This window comes from Natator depressus, chromosome 4, assembly GCF_965152275.1.
Source record: "Natator depressus isolate rNatDep1 chromosome 4, rNatDep2.hap1, whole genome shotgun sequence".
NCBI classification, from domain to species: Eukaryota; Metazoa; Chordata; order Testudines; family Cheloniidae; genus Natator; species Natator depressus.
The window spans coordinates 117,987,408-117,998,356 of record NC_134237.1 but is presented as its reverse complement, the minus strand read 5'-3'; the positions used below and the strand labels follow the sequence as shown (position 1 = coordinate 117,998,356).

Sequence of the window (10,949 nt, the reverse complement as noted above, 5' to 3'; positions counted from 1 at the left end):
CCCAGAGCACCCACGGAGTCGGCACCTAAGGGACCACTTTTGATGTGATCAGTGGGGAGTTGCCGCTCCCCCTTCTCCCCCCCTAGTTATGCTACCCTGCCCCTAGGAGCCAGAGGGACTTGCCGGATGCTTCCTGGGAGCTGCCCCAGGTAAGCACCGCTGGGACTCCCCACCTCGCCCCCTGGCAGGTCCCTCTGGCTCTTAGGGGAGGGGTGGGCACCCACTACGGTGGCCCATGAGACCCTCCTGCCCGGTTCTGGGGGCAGTCAGAGGACAGGGGAGGGGGGTGGATGGGGCAGGGGTCCTGGGGGGGGAGCAACAAGTAACGTGGGGGGTTGGATGCGGCAGGAGTCCTGGGGGGGCGGGGGTGGGCAACGACCCCCTCATGGCGTGAGGAGGGAACCGGTTGTTAAGATTTTGGCAGCTCATCACTGTATAGATGTGTGTACACAGCTATATATACACGTGTGTGTACATATATATTTCTGTGCATTTGTCCATCTTTCTGTATAAAGAGATACAAAAGTGTGTGTGTATATACACACTTCTTCCTTTAAAAACAAAATGTGCTCCCATGGGCATAATTAAACAGATTCAAAATCTATCAGTGGTATGAATTTTCATTTAAACAAAAAACAAGTCACATTGCATGGGACTGAGGTCCTCCCATTTTAGAAATAATCCATTATAAAGGCATTCTGGTCAGGAACTCAAAAGGCTTGCTTTATTGTCTACTGGCTATTATTTACACAGACATGATAATACTGAAAACTCCTCAAAAAACAGTGTCTCACCACATTTGTGAGTCATGTTATACCAACCTCACAGGTGTGTTTCAAGAATTAAATTAGTTAATGTTGGAAAATGCTGGGAAGATTACAAGCATCATACATAAGTGCTAAGTATTAATGATAATGACTAGTAGAGTCTTGCGCAACAGTTAAATATTTTGCTTTGCAGCAGGAGTTTCCTGTCAACAGAAACATGAATCAAACTGTTGTAAATGTATAAAAATAGTTGTCAAAGCATAAAATTAGTGTATGTGAACTAGTCCCTATAATTCCCTTAGCCTGCAAGCAGACCAACAAAAAGACTCTAATATAGAAGTTCAATTCTTTACATTATTTAAGAGTTCAATCCTCCACTCTCCTGCCCTATTTTGAATTTACTTCCCAGGAAAAGTTGTTTGCAATATTGTTTCACTGTATTGTTTCTAGTTCATTTCCCCTAAAACCAGTAAGGAGCTGGTGAATAGGGCTAGCCCATGGTGCAACAGTCCTGTAGGCTTCCAAAGCACTAATGATTTTGTATTGGCACTTCACCTCAGAAAATCCAGGACTCAGACACTAATGGATGAATGGAGGATGTTGTGAAGGCCAAGACTATAACAGAGTTAAAAACAGAATTAGATACTTTCATGGAAGATAGGTCCATCAATAGCTATTAGCTAGTATGGACAGGGATGGTGTCCCTAGCCTCTACCAGAAGCTGGGAATGGGTGACAAGGAATGGATCACTTGATGATTACCTGTTCTGTTCATTTCCTCTGGGGCACCTGGCATTGGCCACTGTCGGAAGACAGAATACTGGGCTAGATGGACCTTTGGTCTTTGGTTCTTATGACTGTGTCAGAATTATACTTAGTCTTGCATACAGCATTGTCAACTCAAGTATTTCCTATCTCTCTGTGGGTTAGTTTGCAAGATGAAATTTTTGTGAGATGGTTACAAACAGACCTTTTCCTGAGCAGTTGGCATGCACTTGCCACTCTTTTCAAGCATTCAGACCTTACACGTTCCCATCCACTTTCATACTGTTCGTTCCTAAACTAGATTTTCTTGTGCTTTACACACAGATTCTGTGAGCTTTGTGAGAGCTTATATTGCCACATAGGAGGTGGCATGCTAACATGTTGTTTCTGAAGAAAGCATATTCCATGATATCATTAATTCCCTGGCTACATGGAAGAGCAACCTACTGCATAGGAGAATTTTTAGATAGTGCCATTCTGTCTCACCGGCATGACTGCTTGGTCATTCACAAGTATATAGTTGACTATAATCCCTTTAAGGAAGGTGGTACGGACATTTAGCTACAAGCATTAGTACAACATTCAGTGAGTAAAAAAGAGCTAGTCATCCCCTGTTGAAGGCAAAAGGTGAAAAGATTAAATAGGTTTCTGAGAGAGTGTCCTAATTCCAGGCAGCTGTGATACATGGGATGCCAAACATTTGGCTGAACCATGCTGTGGTTCATTTCCTACACAAATCCCTACAAAAACCCACATACAAACAACCTGAAAGATGTGGATTTAGTGATGCCTTAGGACTCTGAACCCCTGGGGATAAGCAAACTCTGAACTGACCCTCCCACATGCCTCTCCCAATCTGGCTCCTTTGACAGTTTCACTGCCCTTCCCTGCAGAAATATGGCCCAGCTCAGTGATGAGGGAATAAGAGTGACACCTGGTGGTGAAACTGATGAAGTGCAATCCCTTAAATTGCATCAGTTCCCTGCTATGATCCTTCCTGATTGTCAAACACGTCAAAGGTGGTGAAGTTCAGCTGCGAGTTTGCTCATCCTTACATCAGAGGCACGAACTGAACACAAAGGGAAACTCCAAGTATCTGTAGGACTAAAGGTTCTGGTGTGCTGTACTGACCTAGTTGGGGGAGAATTCTTACATATATTAGGCCTCTGCCCTCAAATTAGAAATTTAAAAAAAACATAAAAAAGCTACTTAAAAGAGGTATTTACACTTTTAAAAAGAGAAAAAGGGACAGGCAGTCAGAACTGTTTATTATATAATAACTGATCTTGCAACTGGCATGATGGAGGTGCTCAAGTTAGAAGACGACAGAAGAGCAACTTATACCAACCAGCCTCTAGATGTGAAAGCACCTGGTCTGGAAGTAGCACCAAGCTAGTGGGGTTTTTTGGGTGGGGTGGGGTCGGGGAGTGTTGCTTGGTGTTTCTTAGGACTCATTTTACTTGCAAAAAGTCTTAACACATTATTTATTCAATTTATAGCAGGGACTCACATAGTGAGCTGAAGCTCCTTAGATTGTCTCACACATTTTAAAGGTAAGAACTTGGATTGAAGAGGAGCGAAGGAGTACATTTATCTCCTTGCTCATTCCTCTCATAGTGCTGAACCAGAACAGGCAGCCCCAGCCTTTTAAACAAGTACAAATTTGGAGCGAACAACCAGCCATCTGCTTTGTACTTTCTAGTCACTGGTTTTTAAAGTCAACTCTTCAGGGCTGTTGAATTTCAGTCTTCCACTGAACACCCTAGCCAATAAAAAGAACTAAAGTCCAGTCCTTCTAAAACTGAACATAAAGAACTAGAACATATACAGGACAGAGAAAATGTGGCATCTAGTATGCCTAGGGCTACAAATTTGCTACCTTAGTTTGAGTTTGAATTGTAACAAGTTCTCATTCTACAGTAACAGATGATGGACACTTGTAATTTCAAGACTGTTTAGGAACCTATTTTCCTCCAGCAGGTACAGCCATGTTTGCCATTTGGTGACATCCCCAGGGAAAAATTAAACAATACAGAGAAGAGTCTTTCGGTTTTTGTGTTCAGCTGTAAACATCAGCTAACCAGGTAACTGTGCATCTCTCTGGAGTTAATGCTCAAAACCACGCCTGAGTGATTGCCTAAAAAAATATAAAAACAAAATACTAATATTAGTATATTTTGAGCATTTTACTATACATTCCCCTTTTATTGCAGAGACAAGACAATCAAATTAGATGGTTGTCTTATCAAACAACAGTTCAGATGCAGGTGGTGCAGCAGCTCAGTGTACCGACAACATACTTTCTACTTCAGTGCTTTAAAGTGTCTGCTCATGATGGTTGTTAGAATTCCTAGTGTTTCTATCCCAGTGACAGCATAAGGTGGTTCTCTTTGCAGCTTAAAAAGGTGTAGTTGTCTTGAGGGGAGCAGGTGAGGGAGGAGAATGGAACCTGAGGCTTCCATTCAACATGCCACTGACCTGGGACTGGACACTGATCGGCATCAGCAATAAGGGAACTCTGTAGCTGTTCAAGTTTCCACCTCTCCCAGAAGGAGTCACTGCAAGGAAATGGAGTTGAGGAGTCCCAAGGTGGGGGTTGCGATAAAGTAGGCAACAAAATATATAGAAAACAAAAAAAGTGGATGGGTGAGTCTGGAAATACTGTACTGTGACAATTCAAAAGTTATGAAAAGAGAGAGAGCAAACAGAAAACCAGGTTTGTAAAACCCTGCTGTGCATGGAGAGGAGGCTACGATAGTGATCTCTAGAATAGGGGGGAAAAACCCATCAGCATAAGTAGGAATCTCCACAGCATATGAACCAGCTGAAAATAATGTCAAAAAACAGAATTTAATATTTCAGTAGGGATGGTGATATGCTTTATACTTTAGCCAGACAAAACAGCACAATACTGAGACAACTAGGAAGATTTCCTATGTAGCGTTGGGTGCTATTGAAGGCTATATTGAAGGCAAACAACAAAAAGTGCACGGTGCAGAAGTATAGCAAGAAAAAGTCTTACATGTTTTAACACTGACTGGCAGCTGATAAACATAGATGGCTCTGACCCAAGGACATGAGCTATTCCTGTTCCCCTGGATGTCTGCTGGTGCTGACAACCTGGCAGAACTGCAGGTCACTTTCAGATTTGCATTTGTTAACTGTCTAACTTAAGACTTCCTCATTGGCAGGTCTTGGTCCTGCACTCTTTACTCAAGCAACACTCTTACTGACCTCAATGGAAGGTAAGGAGTGCAGGATCAGACCAAATATAGCCTACAGTGAGCAGGCAAGGAGATTATTTTTGAATGGGTTGTAAATCCGCATAGAACTTCTTCATTCCCATGTCCTTCATCCTAAGCAGCACATATGCAAAAACAGTAAGAGGTATTACACAACTGCAAGAGGAAGATTGTGGCTAAAGAGTACCTGATATACGCTAAGTGGCTAGGAGTGCTTCACACTAACTGAAGAACCCTGAGAGTACCTCCTTGGCATTCAGGAGTCTATTCTAGAGATGAGATCATTGAAACAATCTTGTCATGCAAACAATTTTTGTGTCCCAGGGTCATCTGCAGTGCTACAGTATTGGTAGAGCTTTGCAGTATAATCAAGGTTCTGTTTGAAGGGTTTTCATGAAAACAACGATTTTTAGTGTGTGCAATTTGTTAAAAAACGTACAGATCTGGGCAAAAACAATTTCCAGGTGAAATATGTTTTTTTTCCCTTTCATCAAAGCTAAAATCAAAGCAAGTGGCAGCATATGGTTCAGCTAAGGAAAATTGAAACAACAACAAAAGACAGTTAGAGATAGATAGTAAGAATAACAAAGAGATAAAGAAGGACTTCAAGGACATCTGCCCTCCGTGGCTGATCTTAGCCCTTTATGTAGGGTTAATGAAGCCATTTAACCTCACAGTTGTCTGTCTCTACCACCATTTCAGCCAGTTTTATAAAAGCCTGAGATTTAGGGTCAGATGTTCCATTTTCACAGAGTTGTCCGAAGCAGCACTAGACGATCTTCCTTTGTGAGCTACACTTTTCAGGCTGCTCTGTGTTCTCAATACATTTGGAGTATTTTTAGACTAGCTCTCTACATTACATTCAGCATACTCATGAATTGCCTAGACAAGCACTTTCATCTAACTTTGAATCATCTGCTCTAAGAGACATTCATAAAAGATTCCTGAATGGGAATTCTAATGACTGTCCATTGGATACTGGCAAGTCAGAACTCAAAATAGGATGAATTCAATGAAGTTTTGTATTTGGGAATTCATTTAATGTGTCTAAAAGAGAGGACGCCTCCTTATAATCTACCCTGCATTATGGAAACGTTCATTCTACATATCATTTCTCTCTGCCTAAAATTCATTACACTTTGAATTCAGGGCATGCTCAAGTTAATTTAAATGCTAGTGAAGTTAATCAATTATAATCTATACTGCTTATCGTATGATCTTCCTAATGTTGTTCACATATATCTCATGACAGTGTATTGTACTACCTTACATACTGTGTATTTATATAGCATGTCATAAAAAATCAACAGAATAGACTGAATTTAAAACAAAACAAAAAAGAAGGATAAAAGGAGAAGTGTTTCCTTGTTAGCAGCTTACCAATCGATTCCTCTTGAAGCTGAGTATAAAAATGAAGATACTAAAAATGCAAACATTAAAACGTAATTAAAAAAAACAAAGCAAACAAAATACTAATTGAGATGTTAATAAAGTGAAGATGAAGTTACCTCTTGCGTTACCTAGCGTTTGAGAATCCAGATCATCATCAATAAACTCCTCACCCTGGATGATGTTCTGGGTGTCCTCACTGTGATTAACAGGGCTTGTCATCTCCTGTTCTTTTTCGTTGTGCATCTGGGCATAGACGTTTCTGCCTGGCAGTTTCCTAAATAGCACAGGAAAAATATCCTTTGATGGAATTTAGTTTCATATTATATACAATTAATCATATTAACCTCAAACCCCTATGGAAAAATCCTATAGAATTAAATAAAGAACAATGTTTCCATTGAATTTTTAAATCAGCCAATAGAACTCTATGGTAATACATTTTCTATTTAATTCTATAGGATTTTAGAGTAATAGCTATAGATTTCCCATTAATATCTACAGAAGCTCATTGGTTTTATCCCTATTACATTTTATAGGAATTTTCTAGATAGGTATCAAGAACTTGCCTCGTTTTGATATAAGGATTTCTATATAAACACAGATCTTTTTTGTTTTTTGTTCAGATATTTACTGGACTCCCAGTAACTATAATTTAAGAAAAAAACACTTTAAGCTGAAAACGTGAATAAATAATATTTCTTGCATTCCTAAAATGTCATCATAGAAGGACGACATAGCATCAATTAGTTATGTCTTACTATGCAGCAGTATGACAACACCTTATTCAAAGTTAAAAGAAATTTTGTGACCTTGTATCAATGCTAACAACAATAAGTTTATGTGTGTGTTGTTTTGAGGGATTGACAGACAATACTGGACCTTCACAGGTCAGGGTGTGCAGCAAGCTTTTCAGATTGTAATAACGTTTTCAGTGCCTCGTACCCCCGCCCCTGCCGACTGCCTTTCGTGACCCTGGGAGTCGTGACCCACCAACTGAGAAACACTGCACTACAGCAGCCCTGAGGTTACCTCAGTTTAACAGCTGCTGAAGACAAGAGAGGTAAAGCAAACTGCCCCTGGTTGCATAGAGTCAGTGGCCCAGCTGGGAACAATAGCAGTATGACATCATAGTTTAATTTCCATAGCGTCTTCATCAACCCCTCTGCTGAGGTAGTCACAGTGTTGTACAATATTAAAACATACTGAAAAGGTTTATTTAAAAATATATATAGCAAATCAAAGCACCCAGTCTTGGCTCCAAGGGTCTTCATAACAAGGAGATAAGACACTCTTCAGGAGAAAGATGGCATTTTATTTATGTTTATTTAAATAATGATAAAAAGATGCCGATACCAGCTCTAGGTGCCCTAACACAATTCATGCTACAATAAAGCATCAGCAGCTTTTAAATAACTATTAAAAAAGGAATTCTGCTATTCTAAACCAATAAGAGTTTAGAGTTATATGGTCTCCTGATCCCACATCTTTCTAGAAATTATTCTGGACAGTAGGGCTGTGTTTTTTCTACATTACAACCCTAATTAGCCTAGAACACACACTGTTTACTATATGCATATTATATTCCAAAGAAACGCTTAATCTATCCTCTAGAAAATGAATAAACCATAATCACTGGCTTCAGAAGGCAGATACTACATGAGGAATAGGGTAGGAATAGCTTAAATGAGTAGGGATAGTGTGTCTGTTCGGCCATCTTTCTTTCATCCCCCTCCTACTGTTTCTTACTACTAAACATTTTGAAATGTAAATAATACAGAGTACTGGAGCATGCTATCAGCACTTAAAGTAACAGTAACAATAATAATGAAAATACATTGAATAGAATATTTATTGTGGTGTTAGTTTTGAGATTAACGTTCAGATGAATGACTTCTTTGTGCTTTAGAGCAGTCATGACTTACTTTGTCCCATTCATTTTGGAAGTCTGCCTTTACTACATGGTATTATTTTGATTTTAATAAAATATGGATCATCAAATTAGTACCTGTTTTTATAACTAAATGGCTAGGATTGGGACTACACTTGCTCTCATGCAACACAATAGTAATATAGGCAAAGGTGGGGGGGAAGGGGAGGTTTTCTTCTGAAAGTGTAAATGAGATGGGAAGTCAATGATGAGGAAAGATTAGAAACTCTGCTCCAAGAGTGGTGAGATTGGTGGTGGTACTCAAGGACAGGATGCAAGGAGGTGAATACAGAGAAAGATCCTTGAGTTTGGTTGCAGCAAGTCCATGGATATTTTTAACAACAACGAGTGTAATTTTTAACAGGATTTTAAAATGAATGGGGTAAAGGGGAGGGAGAGGAGGAATTTGAGAATGTGAAAAGGCAAAAATCTTTCTCTTCTTCTGAAGAATCAAATGCACTCCCACTAAAGTAGGCAAAATACCTAAATAGAGGAAACAATAGTCTAATCTGGTATGATGAAATCTATGTTCCTGCTTTTGCAAAAATAAAAGAAGGACGATTTCAGCTCTTCTGCTAGCGATATATTAAATACATGACAGCTTTGATGTGGGTGAAATATCATTTTCCTTCCCTTGCCTTTGCGTGGTGGATACTGTGCTGTTTGTCTTGTCTATATTACTGCAGAGTACCCCACACCATGGAACCCCGCTCAGAGTGCTGCTGAAGGGATGAAGAAATCCTACTAGGAAAAACATCACAAACATAAAAATACATCGGAAAAAGAAAAGGAGGATTTTTCTTTGATTGAATTACCACTGATAAAGATGACATTGCTTTGAAAAACAATATGCAGATTCTGGATCCATGCTAGATAATGGGCCAGAGTCACTGGAACCTTCCAGCTGCTTTATGCTGTTCCAGTGACAGGATGCGCCATGATCCCAGTTTATCTGGATGGTTAAGCTGATGGAGCATACTAGTGAATCTGGCAGCATATCATTAGCTTGAGGCACCATGATAATTGTCTAATGCATGCAGTCTGAAGCCAAGAGGAGGAGGAGATCTTTTTGCCTCTGAGATACTCAGTTTTGTTCTCTGAACTGTTTCTTGCTTCAGCAGCATTTTCTGGCAGGGAAATTACCCTTTTCTGCTTGTCGATCTCTGTCTAGGTGGACCAACTACTCCTGTGGATCCGGGTCCTATAAAACTAAGTGCTCTGTGGATTTCTGTCTTTGGATAATGTTTGCTTTCTAGCGGTCTACAATGCAATAAAAAACCTGCAGCACCCAGTCTCAGAGATCAGATCAACTGACTCAGGGCCATGGGGCTTAGGCTGCAGGGCTAAAAATTGAAGTGTAGACATTCAGGCTCAGGATGCAGCCCAGGCTCTGAGACCCCCTCCCCTCATGGGGTTTCAGAGCCTGGGCTCCAGCCCAAACCTGAATGTCTACGCTGCAAGTTTTAGCCCCACAAGCGCAAGTCAGCCAATCGGGGCCAGCCATGGCCAGGCTGTGGGTCTTTTATTGCACTGTAGGCATACCTTAGGAGAGATCGCTGCAGATGCTCTGTTTTTATGAATCTCAGTTCTAGGGAATCTTTACTCTACATTTTTCATTTGGGGAGGAATGTGATCTTGTGAAGCATGTGCACTCATGAATTTAAGCCGGACTCATAGGTGAGCCTCTGCTTCAGGTGATTAACCCATTTCTAGTAATATCTGTCTCTAAGCACCCTGCTTTCCATTTCAGAAGAATCAAATTTTGCTGGGGGCTGCATGATGCTGTGAGATCCTGCTCTGAAGTTTGATCTGTCCAACTGAGAAATTCCAGTGTATTAGGGGAGTTAAAGCCGTGTTACAATTCCTAGCATTCCTACAGTCTTCCTCTGCAATAACTGTCCCATTCAGAAAATAATAAGCCAAGAGGCCATTTTAGAAAGGAATCAAGATGAATAAAAAATATTTTTTTTCTTTCTTAAATATTGTATATTTCTTTTGCCGCTTATTAAATGTGTCTGTTGTCTAATTGCCTCCAACTTAAGGGCTAATCAAGAGGTGTACATCACAATGTCTCATAACAGACACGGCCACCGAGTTTTATGATCTTGTAATACAAACAGACAACCCCCGACGTACTGCAAATGAAATAACATTATTGCATCACATCATCCATTTCTCTGATGATTTTTTGTTGCTCTGGGAACCCAGAATAGCTAAATGGATTTTTATTATTTTTATTCAGCTGTAGACAGAGTTTGATATCAAATTTTGTGTTTCATCCTATAAAACAATAAGTCACTACAAATATCAAGAAATTTAAGATTCCACGGTTGGAAAGCCAAGAGATTCTTCCTCCATGAAACAAAGCACCTCTGTCTAATGAGATAACAAAGATGGTTGCTAACTTGAACTCTCAGTTAAATGCTGTACTCTTGCTGTTATCGCTAGCACAGCACGGTAGCTAGTCTATTCTTTAAAAGAATGTTTATTTTAAATAAAAATCCATCTTGAAATAATAATGGGCCTAATCAATAGGTGTTTTCACTGAGTAAAGACTGCAGATTTTGTGAAATGATAATAAATGTTCATTCCCACACTGCTCAAACCTGAAGACTTTTGAGTACCTAACAAAAAATACCAGGACCATGGCCAAATAATAAAACAAATACATAAACCAGCATAAAAAAGCCAGTAACCTGCCACCTGAACAATAATGAATTCATCTCCATAATCAAATGCAGACTAAAAGTGTCTTAGAGTTCTTAAAGGAATAAGTATTTGCTTACACAGCTTATGTGGTATCAGTTGTTCCTCAAGAACATATTTTTTATATTAAGGCCACTTCCATAGCTTCTTC

The 10,949-nt window shown here is 39.9% G+C and overlaps 1 protein-coding gene across 5 annotated transcripts in view; it reads right to left on the bottom strand.

The window, feature by feature from the left end:
- Nucleotides 1-356: 356 nt before the first annotated feature.
- SORCS2 (sortilin related VPS10 domain containing receptor 2) overlaps nt 357-10,949 on the bottom strand; it is an 806,006-nt gene continuing 795,413 nt past the window's right edge. For 2 of the 5 annotated variants that reach the window (XM_074951738.1, XM_074951742.1), the window contains 3 exons: nt 6,282-6,439; nt 4,010-4,089; nt 357-3,668 (listed from right to left, as the gene is read on the bottom strand). In XM_074951738.1, coding sequence (XP_074807839.1) covers nt 3,645-3,668; nt 4,010-4,089; nt 6,282-6,439 — 262 coding nt within the window. In that variant the 3' untranslated portion in view covers nt 357-3,644. The remainder of the gene's footprint in view (nt 3,669-4,009; nt 4,090-6,281; nt 6,440-10,949) is intronic. The other 3 variants (XM_074951739.1, XM_074951740.1, XM_074951741.1) reach the window with 3 other exon arrangements.